The sequence below is a fragment of the Oncorhynchus masou genome, chromosome 11 (genome assembly GCF_036934945.1).
Source record: "Oncorhynchus masou masou isolate Uvic2021 chromosome 11, UVic_Omas_1.1, whole genome shotgun sequence".
Classification (NCBI taxonomy): Eukaryota; Metazoa; Chordata; class Actinopteri; order Salmoniformes; family Salmonidae; genus Oncorhynchus; species Oncorhynchus masou.
In genome coordinates this window covers 28,164,525-28,186,927 of record NC_088222.1, presented here as the reverse complement: position 1 = coordinate 28,186,927, position 22,403 = coordinate 28,164,525, and the positions used below count along the sequence as shown (strand labels likewise).

Below are 22,403 nucleotides of genomic sequence, written 5' to 3'. Positions count from 1 at the left end.
TACTTGTCACGCCCTGGTCTTAGTATTTTGTGTTTTCTTTCTTTATTTGGTCAGTCCAGGGTGTGAGATGGGTTTTGGTATGTGGTGTGTTTTGTCTTGGGGTTTTTCGTAGGTATTGGGATTGTGGCTTAGTGGGGTTTTCTAGCATAGTCTATGGCTGTCTGAAGTGGTTCTCAATCAGAGGCAGGTGTTTATCGTTGTCTCTGATTGGGAACCATATTTAGGCAGCCATATTCTTTGAGTGTGTGGTGGGTGATTGTCCCTGTCCCTGTCCCTGTCCCTGTCCCTGTCCCTGTCCCTGTCCCTGTCCCTGTCCCTGTCCCTGTCCCTGTCCCTGTCCCTGTCCCTGTCCCTGTCCCTGTCCCTGTCCCTGTCCCTGTCCCTGTGTTAGTTTGCACCAGTTTAGGCTGTTTCGGTTTTCACGTTAGGTTTATTGTTTTTGTATTGATTCTTGTTTCCTTTGTTTTATTAAACATGAATCTAAATAGCCACACCGCATTTTGGTCCGACTCTCCTTCACATAAAGAAAGCCGTTACAATACTTTGGTTTAGTTTCCATGGCACTGTTTCCACATACTAACGTTTTAACATTTGTGGCAGAAATCCCATTCAAGTCATTGGACCGATATTTGCATTTTTCACGTATCATGTAAAATCATCCAAAACTATCTAAAATGTATTGTGAAGCTCAACAAAGTAATTTATAGATGATTTGAACATGATGCGGGAAAAATGCTAATATCGTTCCGATTACAGAAAAATGCTAATATTGGTCCAATGCATGTATTGCTGTCATACCTTGTCAATAGACTGATGGTTAGGAAACCAATATGTAATTTTGTTATTTGGGTGATCTATACCTTTAACGCCAACAAGCCAGAGACCCTGCCGTGTGGTGCCAGGATAACAACCTCTCCCTCAATGTAAGCAAGACAAAGGAGATGATTGTGGACTACAGGATAAGGAGGACCGAGCACACCCCCATTCTCATTGACGGGGCTGTAGTGGAGCAGGTTGAGAGCTTCAAGTTCCTTGGTGTCCACATAACCAACAAACTATCATGGTCCAAACACACCAAGACAGTCATGAAGAGGGCACGACAAAACCTATTCCCCCTCAGGAAACTGAAAAGATTTGATGTACGACATAGTACATCACTGGGGCCCAGCTTCCTGCAATCCTAGACCTTTAAACCAGGCGGTATCAGAGGAAGGCACTATAAAGATTGTGAAAAACTCCAGCCACCCTAGTCAAAGACTGTTCTCTCTGTTACTGCATGACAAGCGGTACTGTAGCATCAAATCTAGGTTCAAAAGGCTTAACAGCTTCTACCTCCAAGCCATGACTCCTGAACAGTTAATCAAATGGCTACCCAGACTATTTGCATTGCCCCCCCCCTTTTACGCTGCTGCTACTCTCTATTTATTATCTATGCAGTCACTTTAACTCTACCTACATGTACATATTACCTCAATTACCTTGACTAATCGGTGTCGCCGCAAATTGACTCTGTACCGGTACCCCTGTATATAGACTCACTACTGTTATTTTACTGCTGCTCTTTAATTATTTATTACTTATACTTTTTTTTTTAAATCTATTTTTTACTTAATACTTATTTTTCTTAAAACTGCATTGTTGGTTAAGGGCTTGTAAGTAAGCATTTCACTGTAATACAACACCTGTTGTATTTGGAGCATGTGAATACAACAATTTTGGACCTAGACTTGGCGCTCCGGACAAATAAAATTGGATTTGATTTAAAAGCCTATAAGAAAATATTTCATCGCAGTAGATCATCCTACTCATGCCACCTGGTGTAAAATATTGTGAACTACCTCACATTTGAATTGCCACCATATTTTCATCATATTATGGATTAAAGTGTCTGAATTATATTGTTATTTTCAATAGATCACCAACTACAAATGTCATATCACAAAATAAGACACACATTTTCTTTTACATATGGCATGTTTGTCAATCTCAAATGAGATGGTCTTTCTGGGAAGTCAGCTTTGTAACAGTTTACAGTTTTACCACACAAGAAAACACAATAAGGTATAAGCAATTAATATTGGTATGGTTGTAAACAATACATTATGATTTTGGTTGCTAATACAAATTGGTTGTCTCATTGATGTCACTGAAATCATGATATCTACTGTAATACACATAGAGAACATCAGAGGGCTCCATCAGCTTGTTTATGACTGTAAAACAGTAAAATCACTTAATTTGACTATACAAAATGGGGCGGCAGGGTAGCCTAATGGTTAGAGTTAGTAATAACCAAAAGGTTGCAAGTTCAAATCCCTGAGCTGACAAGGTACAAATCTGTTGTTCTGCCCCTGAACAGGCAGTTAACACACTGTTCCTAGGCATTGTCATTGAAAATAAGAATTTGTTCTTAACTGACTTGCCTAGTTAAATAAAAGTAATAATATCCAGTCTCCTACAGATGTATAGTTATTGTACTTTTTCTTATTTTTGACTGTGGATTGTGATGTCTTCGTGGATATTTCTTGTGATTCTATTGTTTGGAAAAGTACATGAACAATGCTGAGAAAAACTCAAGTTTAATTTCATAACAAAATAATTTGTGTTGTTACACAATGTAAAATCCTTGCTAAAATCCTTGCTAAAGGGTAGCTTAGTAGAAATGTCAGTAGTGTGGCCTTAGTTCTGCAAATCTTAATTTTAAGTCTGCTTTTCAATTATGTGTTGCAGAAATACAGCAACTGGCCATGTTTTCTGTTCAAATTTGTCTATGACTATATACTTTATTAAGTAAGGTTTATAACAAATTACATCACAACATAATTTCCATGAATAGGAATGTAATTTTAGTTTTGTTTACAAAAGTCCAAAACATGTATAAAAAGGAATACTAATACAAAATGAAATACTTTTTCTTCATTCATTCAGTACAGCCATTAACATAGTTTGTACAGTATGCATTTAAAAGAATGTATCTTCTGACAAACTTTTCAAATATGAATGCATCATTTTCATGGATAGCTTTTGATGCATGACAAAATATCTGAAACATAGAGTAAATTATGTCACATTAGCATTCACATACGTTACATGTGAAACCAGGTAAAAAATAAAATTTGATCTATTCCGAATAAAAAATACAAATATAGCTGACCAGGCTCGATGACAGAAAGGACTCAAGATTAATAGGATAAAAAAATCAAGCACCCTATCATGTAGGAACTATCTTCCTTCATGTGGAATCAGTGAAAGCATTACCATGTTTATCTCTCAATACCACAAGGACATCCATGATAGCGATGATGAAGTTTCAAGTTGATAGGCCACTATGTAGTGGATTTACAGTGGTTTAAATGGACAAGTGAAATCACAGATTTTTGATTTGTCAATAACTCAGCCATCTTTCGACCAATACGTTAGCTGAAACTAAGTTAAGACATGCACCATGGGTCTACATTCCAAAGTTGGTGTCATTTGGTCCTATGGTTAATGAGATTTAGATTTCAAATATGAATCTACTGGTATAGTGCGGCCATCTTTGAACCAACATTATTTTCTCAAATGCTTTATGGACTACTGTCCAAAGACAACATTTGGAGTGAATCTGACTTTTAGTCCATGAGAAGTTTTTAAAAATTATTTTAAGTTTAGCGTTACATAGTCAAAAAAGGTCATTGTTAACAGTGTCCATATTTTTAACATATCAATTCCAAGCATGGCTCATTGTGGTAATATATTTGATTATTCTAAAAAGATTCAAGTTGATAGGCCATTGTGGGGTGGATTTACAAAGGATTTAAATGGACACGTAAAATCTGATTTCCTGATTTAACAATAACTCAGCCATCTCTTAACCAATCGCTTAGCTTTTCTCAAACTAAGTTATGAAATGTACCATGCGCCTACATACCAAATTTCATGAGAAGAAGTTACCTATGGTTCATGAGAAATTTTTCAAAGGTTTTCCAAAATTTACAAGATGGAGGAAAATCTGTCCTGACAGATCTTATGGGTCCTTGAGGCAAATTTGTTCAGTATGAAGAACAACACCTAGATACAACGTTTCACGCCTCTAGGTCAAACGAGACGGCAGATATGAGGGTTTAAGTGAGACTGCTTATAACAGTGCCACATATAGGCCATTCAGTGCCATTATTTTTGACCAAGTTATTCAGGTCTCTAGTTTCTGTGTGTAAAATTAGAGAAAAGTTACCAATCTATGCTTGCGTTATTTGACCATGTCAAGGAAAACAAATAATCGAATAACAATAGGTTTTACAGCTTTGCTGTGAACCCCTAAATGTTTACACATCCACATCTGAGTTTGAGCAGTTATGTTGTTTCAGGTAGGTTCTAGTTCAGTAGTACGCATACGGATCATATTATAACCTGTTGATGTCAGCCTTCTAGGTTGTGTTGGCAGAAGTGTTGTTAGCATCATCAGTTAGTATGTGCATCCTGTGACATAGCGCTGCAGGGCATATTCACACAGCAGGAGGAGGGTGTCAAGCCTTTGCAGGAGATAGAAGGTGTGGAGCAGTGTAGGTACTGTCAGCAGAGTGCAGGAGGAAAGGTACCAAAAGACCTGTTCAAACCCGCGCAGGTCTTTCAGCAACTCGTGAGATATGCCCATCTTCAGCGCCACCTGCTGGTAGTTCTGTACTCCTGGGAACGTTGGGTCCAGCTTCAGAGCCAGAGAATCCACCAAGGCCTGCAGCAGCCTGCCTAGACGGACCCCTGGACAGAAGATACACAGGCCAATGGGGAAATGAGCACAGATCCCCCTGTCCACCTACCACAAGAGGTTAACTATTCAGCTATTACTAGATGTTACTGTTTCTACATTCAACATTTGAGAATGTCACATGGACAGTGACAGTGTGCAAATAACTTCATCCTCTGCGGATCACACACCAGGTCAGTTGGTGTGTTGCTTCACCAGGAAGCCTACAGAAAGCAAATTCTAACAATTGTAGCATGCTGTCATCATTACTATCTCAGGACTAGCCCATGCTGTAAAGGGAAAACATTTATCCTCTTCTTGAATATTTAGCCAGTGGTGCCAAGTATGCAGCTAAGTCTCTTGGCACAACAATTGTCTGTTTCTCCATGTGGCCTGTAGAACAGTAAGACATTATATATTTGACTATTCCTCTTGGCCAAGATAAAGAAATGTTTTAAAACCATTAAGACACAACGAAAAACAACTTTAAAAACTACTGGTATAAACTGCTGCATTAACTTTGAAATCCAGAACCATCAAGAACAAGATTAGATTCTGTGAATACGTAGCTCAACTAAATCCCTAGCCACAACAGCAACAGAACCTCACCTCATCAGTCACATATACTGTGTATTGTGGTTCTTTGAGAGTTGCAATGTTTCATTTGGTTTCTGTTGAATGTGCTCCAGCATTAAAATAAGCTTTAGATATCAAGTAAACTGAAGAATAACCCACCTTGCATGATTTGGATACACTTCTTCAGCAGGCTCACTGTTTCCATCTACAAATATAAATATTAATGAATGAATACTTTATTTTGCTCCGTCCAGGGAAACATTCTCTACTAAATGAGTGAAGCTGTAAACTTAGTTTGTCATATCTAGCTAATTATGTCTTAAATGACAAGTGGGAAACACAAAACAAATTATCTATGGGCATCCAGTCTCTTGCCTATAATGGGAGGGTATCACAACTTATGACATCAGCCTGTGTGTGTGTGTGTGTGTGTGTGTGTGTGTGTGTGTGTGTGTGTGTGTGTGTGTGTGTGTGTGTGTGTGTGTGTGTGTGTTTACATTGCATTACTGCCTCCCAGACTACTGTCGCAGGGTTGTTGATGGCTGCTACAACAGCTGTCAGTTTGCTCCTCTGGGCAGTCAGATGGACTCCTCCTCAGTTGTCTTCCTCCTAACCTGTCTCCGGAGGAGCCGTCCCTAATCTCAGATATCTCAGTAATCCCCAGGCTCACAGAGCTACAGTCTGGGTCTGTAGTACTCTCAAGGTCCAGTGCTGAGGCTGCAGTGGTGTGGAAGTCTAGCTCAGTGCACTCCACTGGGACATGCTGATGGAGAGGGCTCTCCAGCAGCTCAGAGGCACAGTATCCCTCACTGCTCTGCAGGAACAAGGACCCTGCCACATACTCCCCACTGTCTATTGGACCCACAGGGATCTCCATTGTGAGTGGGACGTCCCCACTGACTGAGGGCGGCTCAGAGGATATCTGAGAGACAAACCCAGAGGAGCAGTTACTGCAGGTGGAGTTCTGCACCAGCGGCTGGGTCTCCAGGAGGTATCTGTGGTCCTGAGTTTTAAGGTCAGGGCTTAGTACAATGGACCCCAGAGGGACAATCATGTCCACTTTGGACTGCAGTCTGGCCAATGTTTCTGCAGTAGTGGTAGAGTTAGCACATGCACCTGTAGGAAGACAGGTCATCAGAGGGTTACATTAGTACCCTAACAAACCCCTTATGAACCATGCATTCACAAATTGACTAGAATATGAGTCAATTAGGGGATGTTTAAGGCGTGGTGGGTGCTGTTTTACTCTGATAATTACCTGAGCCTTGGCCTTCCTGCTCCAGGTTCAGTGTGACCCTGTTCACTGGGTATGCTGCACACTCCATGTCATTCTGACTTGTGCTTTGAGGAGCCAGGCATCCTTTCAGAGAGAGAAGATAATTAATGAGCCAGAGGAGGCACAGTTTGAGGAGGATTACTTGTACCCTGCGTGTTACTATAAAAGAGATTTCAACAAACACACTGACAGAATCCACATTATTACAGTTTCATCAGTGGTTGTGTGAACATCTCATGCAACAAAAACTTCATTAGAGGAGAGATTTGCGTGTGGATAATGAGATAATGAGACCTTTAAATATTTTCTTTAGTAAGGTATGTCTGAAGTATATAAACAAGGCAGCAGCTAGGATTGCCATGGTAACCAGGGCTACAGAAATTGTGGCGGTAACAGCAGCGTTATGGGCTGGGCCTTCTGGGCTCCAGACTTTTTCCACATCAACTTCTCTGCTTCCTGCAAAACAAAAGAATTGAGGTTGGTGCTGAGCAAATGGCTGAGCAAATGCTTACACACAACATTTATTTGATGTTTTCAATTTCTGACTTTGATCCTTTGTCAAATACAATTATTATAACACTATTCTATTAATAAAGAACAGTGTTATAATTCTTAAATATCTCATAACCCAAACAATTAATTATCTACGTCAACAATTGCACATAGAAAATTAGGCTAATAAAAACATGGGTAATTAAGTTTCCAGCATATGGAGATAATTTTCCAATATAACAGTCGGCTACACAATTGACTTCAATAATGAAGTTGTTTTCCTTTCTCAGAGTCCCGTCCAAGCTTTACTGAGACTTACGGCTGCACTGCTGCTCAGTGGTGGAGGAGGGACCACATGGCATGCACTCCAAGTCCTGCAAGCCATTTATCCGTGTCTTACTGTAAGAGCTGAAATCAGATCAAATTAAAGCAGAAAAAAAAGTCTGAAATAGTGGTATTTCAAGTAAACAAGCTAGTAAAACTAAGTCCACATGTTCTGGTCTGGATGAAGAGCTTTTATGACTTAAAAGCACAGCTATGTCTTAACTATAAAGATCTGTAGATACTATATGGAAGAAAGCGATGAGATAATGCACAGTACAAACCCTGGTAAACACTCCCCACAGACAGCATTGCTTTTAGAGGTGCACAGTGACTTCTGGTGCCTGTTTATGTGTTTACATGACTGGCAGAATCTGCAGAAGTGGTAACCCCAACCCTCTTTATAAGTCTTGACATTACAGGGGATGCAATAAGCCGACCGTCCACTTCCATAACCACAGTCCTGCCGGGAAAGAAGAATCAAAATATACAGTGCAGATCTGTTTACAGCTAAGGATTTCACTAAAGTTCATCTCTGAAGCAGACGTTTGCAAAACAGAAATGAATATGATGATTAGAGGTCTAGATTACAAAATACATTACTGTTTCCCCTTCCAATGAGCACTGGGGTTATTTTAGGTCATGGGTAAACCCAAATGTGAAGATCCTTAGCATGCCTGCCAAGTGGACTTGTGTGAACTTAGAACAAGGTTCTCTGCCAGTGGGATTATGTTAGAGTGAGATCACCACAGACAGTCAAACCAAGCTTTTTGTGGTTTCATAAAATTGTAGGATGTTCATTTGAACCAGTTTGCTACAGCAACAGGAAATGTGAATTATTATGTGGATAACCAATGGACATTTCTGTAGTGGTTGATAGGCTATATTTTTCTAAAGAGAAAATCAAGGCGGACATTTCTCAATGGAAATTCCACATTTCATAAGCTTTTTTAAACCTAAAATACACTACACTTTTCCTGCATTGCAGGAAAGTTATCCTGCAAATTAAGGATACAATTAAGATCCTACACCTGTAATGACAAATCCTGGTTCTGCAGTAAAGGGTGTGAACATTTAAACCTTAAAACGTTTAAAGGAAATTGGGACCCTAAACGTTAAGAAAAATCCCTAACCGAGTTATCGTAAGCACCAAAGCTAATCAGTCTCCTCCGTTCCTAGAGGAGTCGAATCTTGACAATCAGGAATGGGGAAATGGGAGTCGACACCGGGAGTTGATGTGCAAGGAGTCGATTAATCAATTATTTTGAAGTCAGTTGAAAAAATGGCAGAGAAAGGCAAGCGACAACTGTGAAATCCTGTTTGGCAATACTTTGAGAACTTCGATGAGAAGTTAATGCAAGGTGGAATTGAGTTACAGTAATGGTAGTACAGGTGTAATGCTTAATCATTTGAAAGGGATGCACCGTGTGACCCAAACCTGAGACCCAAACCGTTGCAGGCAGCAGTACAGCTGCATTGTGAATTCATGTGGAATTTTAAATATTTGTATTTTCCTTATTATTAACTTGAAACCCATAACAAAATGCCCGTTTAAACGTTAAGAAATGTTTTCCATTCGTCACACAATTACTGCTCAGCTGAGTGGATAGGCTACTAGACATGGCCTATCTGTTTGTTGTCCTTAGTGAAAATACAGTAAATTCTCTTCCAAAACAAAAATATTCCTCTATAATGTAATTGTTATGTTCTGTTACCTCTGACAGCTCTTGTCCTGGTCCACATTGCAGACAAGGGTGGCAGTTCCCATGCAAGTAGTACTGGGTTTCAGAACAATCCATGACAGCAATGTAGCTCCTAGGAAAATGTAATATGTATGATAGTTTATAGCTCAGTAGTTAGCTCCTGTTTTATCTTTATAATTAACACGGAGTGAAATGGAAACAAAATGCATAGAGATTGATGTATCTTAACCATTGCACTGAATATTGTATTTTTTATTTTATTTATTGAACCTTTATTTAACTAAGCAAGTCAGTTAAGAACAAATTATTATTTACAATGACGGCCAACAAAAAGGCAAAAGTCCTCCTGCCGGGCTGGGATTAAAAATACAAATAAACAAAACACACATCACGACACGCGAGACAACACAACACTACATAAAGAGAGACCTAAAACAACAACATAGCATGGCAGCAACACATGACAACACAGCATGGTAGTAATACAACATGGCTGCAGCTCAACATGGTAGCAGCACAAAACAGGGTACAAACATTATTGGGCACAAACAGCACAAAGGGCAACAAGGTACAGACAATACATCACGCAAAGCAGCCACAACTGTCTGTCTATGATTGAGTCTTTGAATGAAGCGATTGAGATAAAACTGTCCAGTTTGAATGTTTGTTGCTGCTCGTTCCAGTCGCTAGCTGCAGCGAACTGAAAAGACGAGCGACCCAGGGATGTGTGAGCGTTGTGGACCTTTAACAGAATGTGACTGGCAGAACGGGTGGTGTATGTGGAGGATGTGGGCTGCAGTAGATATCTCAGATAGGGAGGAGTATTGAACACATTGAATTAAAAGTTTTGCATGTGTGCATGTTGAATAATTTTCAATATCCTATAACTGGATGTCACTGAATGAGAGTAAAAATGCAAAACACAAACAAGAGTATTTAGAATTACAGGCAAATAATGTCTAAAGCTGAAATCAGCTAGGCTCCATCGTCATCTCTATGTGTTGTGTTGAGGGGTGAAAAGCAAGAGAACACTATTGAGAAAGAATACATGCAGAGGTTTTAGCATACTGTATCCTCTACTTTAAATTACAACCCTGATATACTAACATTGATTGGTGAGATTATTTAACAGTTTTATGAAATGCCACAAAGCAAAAGCAGTAAGATTGAACAGATCATTCATTACCAGCGGTGCGTATCTGATACATCCATCACTTAGGCTACAAGCTAATAAATTACACCTCCCACCCTTAGTATCACAACATATTTAAATATATTTCACTGTCACATTACCTTGATCCATACGTTTTACGAAGATACATAAGCACACTTTTTAAAATCGTTTTCACGAGCCTATACTTTAGCACGCTATCGATAGACAGTGCCACTTCATCCAATCTGGACATGCCCTGACATGCCTTACAGACTGCACGTCGGGCGGCCAAAACCATCCTCAATGCGTACTAATTGGGAAACGTCTGAAGTTCTGCGTAAAATTATATATAGAGAATATGCAGCCGCATTTTTGTTAGAGCAGTGCTGGAATATTGGCTAATAACAGAGAATAAACAAACGGTAGAAGACTGCCTGTCTGTCTGTGTAATAGTAGAGCTACTCTATGCAATATAGTAGACCTATAATAGCATGTGTACAGTATGTAATAGATAAGGACTGTGTGGGCTAATAGTATGTCTGTGAAATTTAAATGATCAAAAATCATATTAATTAAATAAAATTGTTTTTGTGACAACAATGAAAACATTTTAATGTTTCTCTCTGCTCGAGAATTATGGCTAATTTGAGTTAATTAGAAATTTTTGTCATAGTATGAAAAGTACAAATCAAATTGCTTCAATTGGGGTTTTAATATGTGCTTGTCAGTAGGATCCAAACTGCGATAACATAATAATCTTTCCTCATAATTTCACAACATAACACACCAGCATGTTGGCTAATGTTGGACAATGCATTTTCCCTTCATCCAGGGTAGACTAAATCTCTGTCAAGTTTTGATACTTCTCTCAATAGTGTACTTTCAATTTGTGCCATCTCCATTGTCTACGACTAAATTCCATCCACTAAATCCCATCGCTGACCTGGTTACTGCTTGAAACAAGTTATCTTTTTCCAAGCCAAGCATTGTTCAGTCTACATAGGCCCACTTACTTATCATCTTTCACAAAGGACAGGGAGTAATCCAAGTGTGGGATGACTTTCACACAGTCTGCATAACCCCCTAAAACAAACCTTTGGGGTAGGCCACAGAGAATCAATATCCTCGCATTGTAAGAGGACATCAAAATGCTCAATCCTCTCATTTGAACTGTAGACTAAATCCTTTATTTTAAAACAGCCAAACAATGTAGATGTGACTCCGTTCATATAGCCCAGCTGATGTTTATCATTTGCAGAGGGTGATGTGGAGAGGATCAGGTCAGAGTGGACCATTGGTAATGGAGGTGAACTGTACTTATGTGATGAGTGATGTTTCCTTTAGACCTGAAGACTCCTGTCATCTCCTTAGAGCCAGAAACTATGCAGGGCAGTGGGATAACGCAGCATTATGTATGTCAAGAGAACAACCTTCTTTCAATATCGGGTCAGTTACACCACAGCTGCTATATTATAGGGTATGTATGGATTCAATAGACATGACATAATGTTCTTCTGAAAAGCCTCCAAATTCCATTGTTTGATATAGATGACATAGAGATGTCTGATTGTTGAATGTGCCTTGCATAATCTTTTTGAGAAAGTTAAGGGAAGCTAAGTATTGTTTGTCGCCAATATGTATGTTGTAGCTGTTGGACAGTTGTTATGTTTTGTGAGAACTAGAGAATTCCATTGGATGAGGAAACAGAGGTCATGCACAGTCTACGTCAGACTTAAATGCCATTGTTACAGGTGGAGGAGCCTTCTGTAATTCTGGTAGACTACAAACAAGAAGATAGTGAATTCTCATATTCATAATCTCAACTATTTGCAGTGAATGATGTGACCTTGGTATTACACGGTTGTGCTTACTGTCTTTGTCATTGCAACATAATTTTCTTAATATCAAATGTAGTCCTCTAAGAATGCAAACATCATTATGATTAAAAAAATAACAATAGGCTGATGGCAATTTATTGTGTGAATGTATGCAAACAGTTTGATTACCAGTAATGTTACTTTCTACAACTGTACTCTACTATGGAAAGAAGCTCCGCCCACTGTCTCAGAGTGCCTGCAATGTCTCCCTTTGACCCAGCAGGGAGACTGGCTCATTCACTGTGCTTCTCTTATTCAGAAGAAGCACTCAGACCACCTAAGAAAGTGGAGTGCTGACTTTGTATAGTGTGGAATGTTATTTTGTAGCTAATTAGTTTTTTTTCTCAATTTTCAAATATTGCAGTTAAAGCATTTTCTTCCCATCTCTTTAACAATGTTTAAAATAGCTAAACTCAAGATTTAACACAATCATTTCCTTTTGGTATACTTTTCAAGATGTTTATTTCTCAAACTCAAAAAGGAACTGTCACCCAGTGCTCACCAATAGGTTTATGTTTAGTTTACTGTCATGTGGTGTTAACCATGGATTTATTTACTTTGTTTACCACCAAAGGTCAGTCATTATTTTTTAAATACATAAATAAGGCAATGTCAAAGCGTTATTCAAACATGTAGCCTTATTTTGCTAGGTCAACAAAGAGGCTTCTGTACCTAACCATAAACATAAGCAAATACAGCATTAATGTGACCATTTTAACAATGCATCATAATGCTGTCTTAGCTGCTTTGGAAGGAATCTCGAGTGCTGACAGAAAGCAGCCTGTGGTCTTTTACCTAGTGTTGTGTAGCCTACTTGAAGGACTGTTTTTTAATCCAGTGGGAGCTGGTCCTCCGAAGGCCACGAAGGACTGCCAAACACAGACAGGCGGACACAGAAATGTTTAAGATAAGAACCCTGACGGAAACATTTAACACCTGCAGCCAAAGGGAAAAAGTTATATTTTTGTCAAACACATTTGTTGCTTGCTCAAGTAACCTCGCCAGCTCCCTAAAGAGACTATCACCAGTTTATCCTTAGCTCCTCATCACCATGGGAAATAGGAATTTTCCAGTGTCCTGATGATATTATAACCTGGAACATGCTTTGTCTTAAGTGGTTTCAAGGGTATAAAACAGAGCATTACAGTAATCATCCCTTCCATTCTGAAGCCTAAACATCCTTCAAAAGATTACCGACAAAAGGACAGCATTTTATGAAAGTAAGATATGATGTAGGCTGTGCTATTGTCTGATATACTTGTCCATATTACTTTATCAAAGACAAAGATGCCGATGTCATTTTGGTCTAATAAATTTTACTGACTGGACAGTCAGCAGACTTTGACTGGACAGTCAGCAGACACAGTCAGTGTCTTTCAAATGTAGTATATATAACAAGACATAGAGTAATTTAATGTTACACCTGGGAGGATTTATACGGTTTTGTCACAGTGTGCCTGTCACTTCAGAGTTAGTTGTGACTTGAATCCATAAAAAATATGAACTACTTTCTACTTTTACCACATCAAATTTCTGAGCTACTGTATGTGATTTTAGATCATCCAATGGCACAGTGAACACTGACCAGATGACATTGATAAATCTTAGTGAGTTCCATCTGGCTGCTTCTCCTTTATTCTCATAGGCTCATTGCAGGCAATGGTTGTTGGCACAAGTGTATTGGTCCACATCTCTTACACACCAGACATGTTGGATGTGACTAGGCAGGAAGAGACCAAAATTCAATTGGAATATCAGACTTCTCTTTTGAAAGGATGGTTACGGTACCGATGATGTTAATATTTACTCTGTGGGTAGCCTCAGAGTACAGCACAACACAACCACAGCAGAGCCTTGTAGAAGTGGTTCCAAACTTTTACTCGACACGACCCCAAATTGACACTAGAAAATGCAGGGAACCATACATGGACAAATTATATTCCCTAGTTAACGCTGAGTGTTCATTTTCATTCAATTGTATGTCCTACACGCTGTCTCAACATATAATAATAACATGAAAGTGAATTCTAATAGTGTAAGTTATTAGTTGATGTTAAAAGGTTATATTCTATACCGATTTGAAGAGAAAACATTTCTTATTTTGTTTGATAAGATTACAGATTTTTTTTCAGGGGACCCCATTTAAATTTCAAGGGACCCCACGTTTGGGAACCCAAGTTTGGGAACCACTGCCTTACAGGAAGAGTGGCTGTAGGCCACTAGTCACTAATAACTCAATGCACTGCAAGTCACCTCCGTTGCTGGCGCTCATGACCTGCAATACCAAAATCTAACTGAGGAGCTCTACTATCCTCAGAAGCCTTCATCATGGCTTGGAGAATGTATTGCCTATAACTACGTAATTAATTACACTGTACCTGCTTATGACAGGTTGAACTGAGCAAACTTGCTGACATTCAGCAGAATCCTGCTTATCTTTTAAGATGTTTATAAAGCCAAGCTTTAAATGATATCAGACAATAGACAGAATCTACTGCACACCCAGAGGTGATTAGGGAAGGTGCTGGAGACAAAAGGCAAAAATGGAGAAACAGGAACAAGTCTCTGCAGACTGCCAGTCAGATGCACTTTTCTTTAATAGTGAATGAGCTTTCGGTCAATGATATTAAACAACAAATCCCTTATGGTTCAAGAGTCCTAAACAAGAGGTTACTTTGCCAAAACGTACCTGCCAGGCGTTATGCAATATACAATGACAATCCTTTATAAGAGCTTCACATATTTCAAGTAACAGACACATCTCAACATCAACTGTTCAGAGGAGACTGTGCGAATCAGGCCTTCATGGTTGAATTGCTGCAAAGAAACCACCACTAATGACACCAACAATTAGAAGAGACTTTCTTGGGCCAAGAAACACGAGCAATGGACATTAGATCAGTGGAAATCTGTCCTTTGGTCTGATGAGTACAATCGCCGTGTCATTGTGAGACGCAGAGTAGGTGAATGGAGGATCTCATGTGTGGTTCCCACCACTAAGCACAGAGGAGGAGTTGTGATGGTGTGGGGGTGCTTTGCTGGTTACACTGTCAGCGATTTATTCAAGGCACACTTAACCAGCATGCCTACCACAGCATTATACAGCTATATGCCATCCCATCTGGTTTGTGCTTAGTGGGACTATCATTTGTCTTTCAAAAGGACAATGACCCAACACACCTCCAGGCTGTGCAAGGGCTATTTGATCAAGAAAGAGAGTGATGGAGCTGTTCCTCCACAGGGACCCAGCATCTCTCCTCCGGACCATACCCCTCCCAGTCCACGAGGTACTGAAGGCCCCTCGCCTGACGTCTCGAATCTAGTATGGAACGAATGGAGTACGCCGGGGCCCCCTTGATGTCCAGAGGGGGCGGAGGAACCTCCCGCACCTCAGACTCCTGGAGCGGGCCAGGTTTCGGGTCGAGAGCCAGACCCGGTCCCCCGGTGTGAACACCGGGGCCTCACTGCGGTGGCGGTCATGGCGCGCTGGAGGTGGACATGGGCGGCGTCCCATGTTTCCTTCACGCGCCGTAACCAGTCGTCCACCGCAGGAGCCTCGGTCTGCCTCTGATGCCAAGGAGCCAGAACCGGCTGATACCCCAGTACACACTGGAAGGGAGAGAGATTAGTTGGGGAGTGGTGGAGCGGGTTCTGGACCATCTCTGCCCAGGGCACGAACGCTGCCCACCCCCCTGGCCGGTCCTAGCAATAAGACCTCAGAAACCTACCCACATCCTAGTTAACTCTCTCCACCTGCCCGTTACTCTCGGGGTGAAAACCTGAGGTAAGACTGACCGAGACCCCCAGCCATTCCATGAACGCCCTCCAGACCCTCGACGTGAACTGGGGACCCCGATCAGACACTATATCCTCAGGCACCCCGTAGTGTCGGAAGACGTGTGTAAACAGGGCCTCCGCAGTCTGTAGGGCCGTATGGAGACCGTGCAAAGGGAGGAGATGACAGGACTTAGAAAAACGATCCACCATGACCAGGATCGTGGTGTTACCCTGTGAAGGAGGAAGATCAGTCAGGAAATCTACAGACAGGTGCGACCACAGCCGTTGTTGAACGGGTAAGGGTTGTAACTTACCTCTGGGCAGGTGCCTAGGAGCCTTACACTGAGTGCACACCGAGCAGGAGGAAACATAAACCCTCACATCCTTAGCCAAAGTGGGCCACCAGTACTTCCCACTAAGACAGCCCACCGTCTGACCGACTAAACACGGCTGGTGGGTGGGAGTCGGCCAATTACACACGGCTGCAATGCGGTCACTCTCCATCTCCACCCCTGAAGTGGAAATGCGATACCCTAGGAAAGAGACGGACTTTTGGAAGAACAGGCATTTCTCAGCCTTGACGTACAAGTCATGCTACAACAGGCAACAAAGCACTCTGCGCACCAGGGACACATGCTCAGCGCGTGTAGTGGAGTATATCAAAATGTCATCAATATACACCACTACACCCGCCCCATGCAGGTCCCTGAAAATCTTGTCTGCAAAGGCTTGGAAGACTGATGGCGTATTCATCAATCCGTACGGCATGACGAGATACTCATAGTGCCCAGAAGTGGTACTGAAAGCAGTCTTCCACTCGTCTCCCTCTCGGATTCGCACCAGGTTGTAAGCGCTCCTGAGATCTAGTTTGGTGAAGAAGCGCACCCCGTACATTGACTCTATCGCTGTGGCTATGAGCGGTAGCGGGTAACTATACCCCACAGTGATCTGATTCAGACCCCGATAGTCAATACACGGGCGCAGACCCCCTCCTTTTTCTTCACAAAAAATAAACTTGAGGAGGCGGGTGAAGTGAAGGACCGAATGTACCTCTGACGCAGGGATTCGGAGACATGTTTCCATAGCTTCCATCTCCGCCTGTGACAGAGGATACACGTGACTCCTGGGAAGTGCAGCGTCTACCAGGAGATCTATTGCACAATCGCCCCGTCGATGAGGTGGTAATTGAGTCGCCTTCTTTTTGGAGAAGGCGAGAGCCAAATCGGCATATTCAGGGGGAATGCACACGGTGGAGACCTCGTCTGGACTCTCCACCATAGTAGCACCAACGGAAACCCCTAAACACCTACCTGAGCACTCTCACGACCACCCCGTGAGAGCCCTCTGTGGCCAAAAAACGGTGAGGTTATGACAAGCTAACCAGGGTAGGCCCAGCACCACGGGAAATGCAGGATAGTCAATGAGGAAGAGACTAATTCTCTCTGTAAGACACCCCCTGCATCACCATGCCCAAAGGCGTGGTGACCTCCCTAATCAACCCTGACCCTAAAGGTTGACTATCGAAGGCGTGAACGGGGAAGGGCACATCCACGGGAACGATGGGGATCCCTAAACTATAGGCTAAAGCTCTATCAATAAAATTCCCAGCCTGAATTTACGAGAGCCTTATGCCGGGGGTCTGGGGGTCTCGGTCAGCCAAAACATAACTTGCACATAACATACAATCAAACAATCTCCGACAAGGACATGAGGGGAAACAGAGGGTGAAATAAACAACATGTGGGATGGGATTGGAACCAGGTGTGAAGGAAGACAAGACAAAACCAATGTAAAATGAAAAATGGATCAGTGATGGCTAGAAGGTCGTAACGTCGACCGCCGAAAACCGCCCGAACAAGGAGAGGGACCGACTTCGGTAGAAGTCGTGACAAGACTTTTACAAAGGGAATTGTTTATTCTGGATAACATTTTCTTCAGAAAAATGTGCCAAAAATGCTTTTCATGTACACGTCTTCAGTATTTTACAGATAGAAATGTAAATGTCTGGTCCTGTAGCTTCTCAAAAAAAGGAAACCAACATTTTAAGGCTCACTTCACAGAAACCAAAAAAATGGATTTGCAGGATATGCAAATATGTGCATATGTAATGAGATATCACCTCATTTAGCTTGTGGAAGGCTAGCCAAAACGTTTGACCCAAGTTAAACAATTTAAAGGCAATGCTACCAAATACCTATTAAAGTGGTAATACTGTATCAATCGGCCAAAACTGCAGTGGGTTAAAATCCCAGCCATAGGTGGAAAAACTATTTATTACTCTGTTCACTGTTTGTAACCTTTAATTTAAAAAAAATGCTTTAGCCTTGGCATTTCCTCTCTTGGAAACCTTGCCTTTTTCCTCTTTCCCTCTCCCACACATTCACTCCTCTCCCTTCACCCTGTTTCAGCTGGCCAGCCTTACATTAAAGAATGAAAATCACAGACTCGCATGAACAAAGCACATTACTATTTTTTTCACAAATCTTGTCTCATATCTCATTTTGAGCTAAATTGGGAGTCGTAAGTTGAATCCCTAAGATAAATTCAGAGGGTACAGAGAGACAAGTAATTTCAGCTGAGACACTGTTTTTGATCAAATGTATGAATAACAATGTCACTATTGCTTATTACTGTAGGGGTACCCAGAAATCCACCTCGCTGGAGCTGACATCCTAACTAGTGCATAAGTATGCCTTTGGAGCAAGACAAAGTGCAATTTAAATTAACTTTTTTACTACAGCAATCTGGGACAGTAATTTATTTTGTATTTTCTTTTGAAGTCAATGAATTAATTAATCACATAATACATTGGGACTTATAGTACATACATTGTAGATGGTTCTATTGTGTATGTTTCAGGGTGGTCTGGATAGTCCATGGACAACATCTCTATCTCAGCAGGAACCACAAAAGATGACTATTTTCATAGTTTTTCAATCATGTAATTGTAATTCATAGATGAAAGCCCTTCTTGATTCAATGATTTCAACAGTACTCCCCATCAAGTTATTTTTTGTATTTTGCACATAATAGAACTCCCTGTTCTTACTCTCCTTCAAAATTGAGGACTATGCATATTCTAACAGTCAGTTTAGGTATAGACTGAAGTGATGTTAATGAATCTCATCTACTATATCCTATGGCAACTATTTAGCTTACTGTAAGCCCAATTCTGAAAAGACAAGGATATGGTAAAGACCGAAGCTGAAAAGTGTTTCTTGTTATGTCTGACAACTAGGACCCAGAGGTTACTTGGTCAAGTCAAGTGATCCGGAAAACTCCTGTCCCTACTGATGATACATAATAAAATACATTATATGGATATGCTGTTGGTTTGTAGCCTACAGTTTGTAACCAGGAAGCAACAAGGGGGTTGGGATCAGGAGGATATTGTTTCAGAGAGATCTTGAAGACCAGATGCCCCAGTGGTTCACAGTGATATTGCATTGATATCTGATCGGACATGTTGCCCATATTGAACCCCATAGCTATTATACCATTGTCACTTACGCTGTCCAAACCAAGCTGTTTTTGAACACAACTCTTGGTTAAAACATTGCCTCTATTATACCAGTTATTTGTGCTGCAACCAATTATTTTGTCTCCTCACCAGATTGGCATAATGATGACAGAAGGTGTTTTGTTTTATGGATTATTATATGCTATTTGTCTATACATTAAAATATTGAAATAGTTCCACAAAAAAACATCACTAATTCCTAACCTGGCATGTATAGAATGGGATGGCCTTACTGAGCCTGCAGACAGCCTTGAGTTTACCCTCTTATATACAATGTTCTGTTTCAAGGTTGACTTTCATTAGAGATTTTGACCCAGCCTACAATTATGTTTGTTAATTAATATACAAAAGTTCATGGTGTTGATAAATATGAAACTACATATATACATTTAGTACTAGTTTCCGCCAATTCAAAAATACCCTACATGTGGTATATCCTTTTTTGTGTTTTCTATGGGCAGAATATGAATATAATTTACTACCAAACCATCCTTGCTTGCCTGTAGGTGCTGCATTTTGTATCTATTAGGTCTACACTGTGCAAGAATGTTATTTTAATATTTGTTGTGTGTAATTTTTGGGATTTTAATTTTACATATGTTTTTTGGACACATTAGATTTGGATAGTTATTACTTTACAGCGGGTGTTCAAAGAGTGTTGGAATTATAACTTCTTTTTTTTTACAAGGAATTATTTAAAATGTTGTTATATAACAACCTGTGTTTTTAGGAAAGACAGATCTTTGCCCATGTACTCTGCATTAATGTTTGATGATTCTAAGTACATGCTCTTGTGAAGGAAACTTTACCTGGTACTGCCTAGACTCTAAAGTGAATGAAGGTTGTTTAGGATAACTGTGTCAGCAATGTAAGCCTGTTGTGGTGAAACAGATACGTATTTCTAGTAGCTACAAGCAATGTATGATGAGCAGAGATGTGTCATCATCCTACATAATGATATAATTAGACCTGTACTCTGCCATTACACAGCAAATTGGCCAGCGTTACCTAGTGTTGATTTTTCAGTGCTCCACTGCAGGTTGATTTTTAAAAATGATTTGTTTCAATACCTATGTTTTTGCATGTACATTGATTAATTAATCTTTTGCTAATCAAATATAAATTACATACATGTTTTTTCACGAATACAATCTGTTACTTGGACTTATTGCACGTTACTGAAATGTTTTTTCCAGTTTAGTTTAGATGGTTTAGGTAGTCTCATATCTTAGTCTTTCCAACCTAGAAGTCATTCTGAATGCAGGTTGCAGGTGTGTAAAAATTCAAAATGTTGGGTATCCCCACTCTGGCTGGATTCCAATAGGAATTACACATACAGTGCCTTGCAAAAGTATTCATTCCTGTCACACCCTGGCCATAGAGAGGCTTTTATTCTCTATTTTGGGTAGGCCAAGGTGTAACTAGGGTGGGCATTCTAGTTTCTATATTTCTATGTTTTGGCTGGGTATGGTTCTCAATCAGGGACAGCTGTCTATCGTTGTCTCTGATTGGGAATCATACTTAGGCAGCCTTTTTTCCCTTGTATTTTGTGGGTAGTTTACTTTGTTAGTGGCACTATAGCCCTAGTAAGCTTCACGGTTGTTTCTTTGGTTCTTGTTTTGTTGGCGACATTTATATAAATAAAGGAAAATGTATGCTCACCACACTGCACCTTGGTCCAGTCATTTCCACAACGACGTCCGTGACAATTCCACTTGGCGTTTTTTCCTATTTTGTTTTGGATTTTATGGAATGGACATACAAAAAATAATTCAAAAAATAACTTTTTTTATTCTAAAAAATAAAAAGCGTAAAAGTGGTGCATGCATATGTATTCAACCCCTTTGCTATGAAGCCCCTAAATGTTATTAGTATTTTTTATTTATTTCACCTTCATTTAACCAGGTAGGCCAGTTAAGAACAAGTTTTCATTTACATTTGCTACTTGGCCAAGATAAAGCAAAGCATTGTGACAAAAACAACAACACTAAGATCTGGTGCGAATAAGATCTGGTGCAACCAATTACTGTCAGGAGTCACATAATGAGTTAAATAAAGTCCACCTGTGTGCAATCTTAGTTTCTCAATATCTGTCACATGATCTCAGTATACACTATACACCTGTTCTGAAAAGCCCCAGAGTCTGCAACACCACTGAGCAAGGGGCACCACCAAGCAAGCAACACCGTGAAGTCCAAGGAGCTCTCTAAACAGGTCAAGTTGTGGAGAAGTACAGATCAGGTTAGGTTATAAAAGAATATCAGAAACTTTGAACATCCCACGGAGCACCATTAAATCCATTATTAAAAAATTTAAAGATTATGGCACCACAGCAAACCTGCCAAAAGTGGACCGCCCACCAAAACTCATGGACCAGGCAAGGAGGGCATTAATCAGAGGCAACAAAGAGACCAAAGATAACCCTGAACGAGCTGCAAAGCTCCACAGCTGAGAATGGAGTATCTGTCCATAGTATGGAAGAGTGGCCAGAAAAAAATATTGCTGAAAGAAAAAAATTTGCAAACACGTTTGGTGTTCGCCATAAGGCATGTGGGAGACTCCCCAAACACATGGAAGAATGTACTCTGGTCAGATAAGACTAAAATTGAGCTTTTTGGCCATCAAGGAAAACACTATGTCTGGCGCAAACCCAACACCTACATCACCCCGAGACTACCATCCCACAGCAAAGCATGGTGGTGGCAGCATCAGGCTGTGGGGATGTTTTTTATTGTCAGGGACTGGGAAACTGGTCAGAATTGAAGGAATGATGGATGGCGCAAAATACAGGGAATTTCTCGAGGGAAACCTGTTTCAGTCTTCCAGAGATTTGAGACTGGGAAGGAGGTTCACCTTTCAGCAAGACAATGACCCTAACCATACTGCTATAGCAACACTCGAGTGGTTTAAGGGGAAACATTTAAATGTCTTGGAATGGCCTAGTCAAAGCCCAGACCTCAATCCAATTGAGAATCTGTGGTATGA

The 22,403-nt window shown here is 40.6% G+C and overlaps 1 protein-coding gene across 2 annotated transcripts; it reads right to left on the bottom strand.

Moving 5' to 3' along the window:
- Nucleotides 1-2,003: 2,003 nt before the first annotated feature.
- Nucleotides 2,004-10,504, bottom strand: eda2r (ectodysplasin A2 receptor). Of its 2 annotated transcripts, none has more exons than XM_064978005.1 (8): nucleotides 10,385-10,504; nucleotides 9,104-9,203; nucleotides 7,387-7,475; nucleotides 6,870-7,031; nucleotides 6,558-6,659; nucleotides 5,797-6,415; nucleotides 5,459-5,504; nucleotides 2,004-4,737 (listed from the first exon to the last, which is right to left on the bottom strand). In XM_064978005.1, exons 1-7 carry the CDS (start codon nucleotides 10,392-10,394, stop codon nucleotides 5,492-5,494), a joined length of 1,095 nt encoding a protein of 364 aa, XP_064834077.1. In that variant the 5' UTR covers nucleotides 10,395-10,504; the 3' UTR covers nucleotides 2,004-4,737; nucleotides 5,459-5,491. The 2 variants fall into 2 exon arrangements, with proteins under 2 accessions (XP_064834077.1, XP_064834079.1); XM_064978007.1 differs by lacking the exon at nucleotides 10,385-10,504 and adding an exon at nucleotides 7,673-7,851 and having other exon boundaries at nucleotides 9,104-9,199.
- Nucleotides 10,505-22,403: the final 11,899 nt, after the last annotated feature.

Coding starts and splice junctions, on each gene's coding strand:
- eda2r (XM_064978007.1), bottom strand. CDS start 9,187: ATGGATTGTTCTGAAACCCAGTACTACTTGCATGGGAACTGCCACCCT. Junction 7,852..9,103: donor CAGGACAAGAGCTGTCAGAG/GTAACAGAACAT, acceptor CTTTCCCGGCAG/GACTGTGGTTATGGAAGTGG. Junction 7,032..7,386: donor CACTGAGCAGCAGTGCAGCC/GTAAGTCTCAGT, acceptor TTTGTTTTGCAG/GAAGCAGAGAAGTTGATGTG.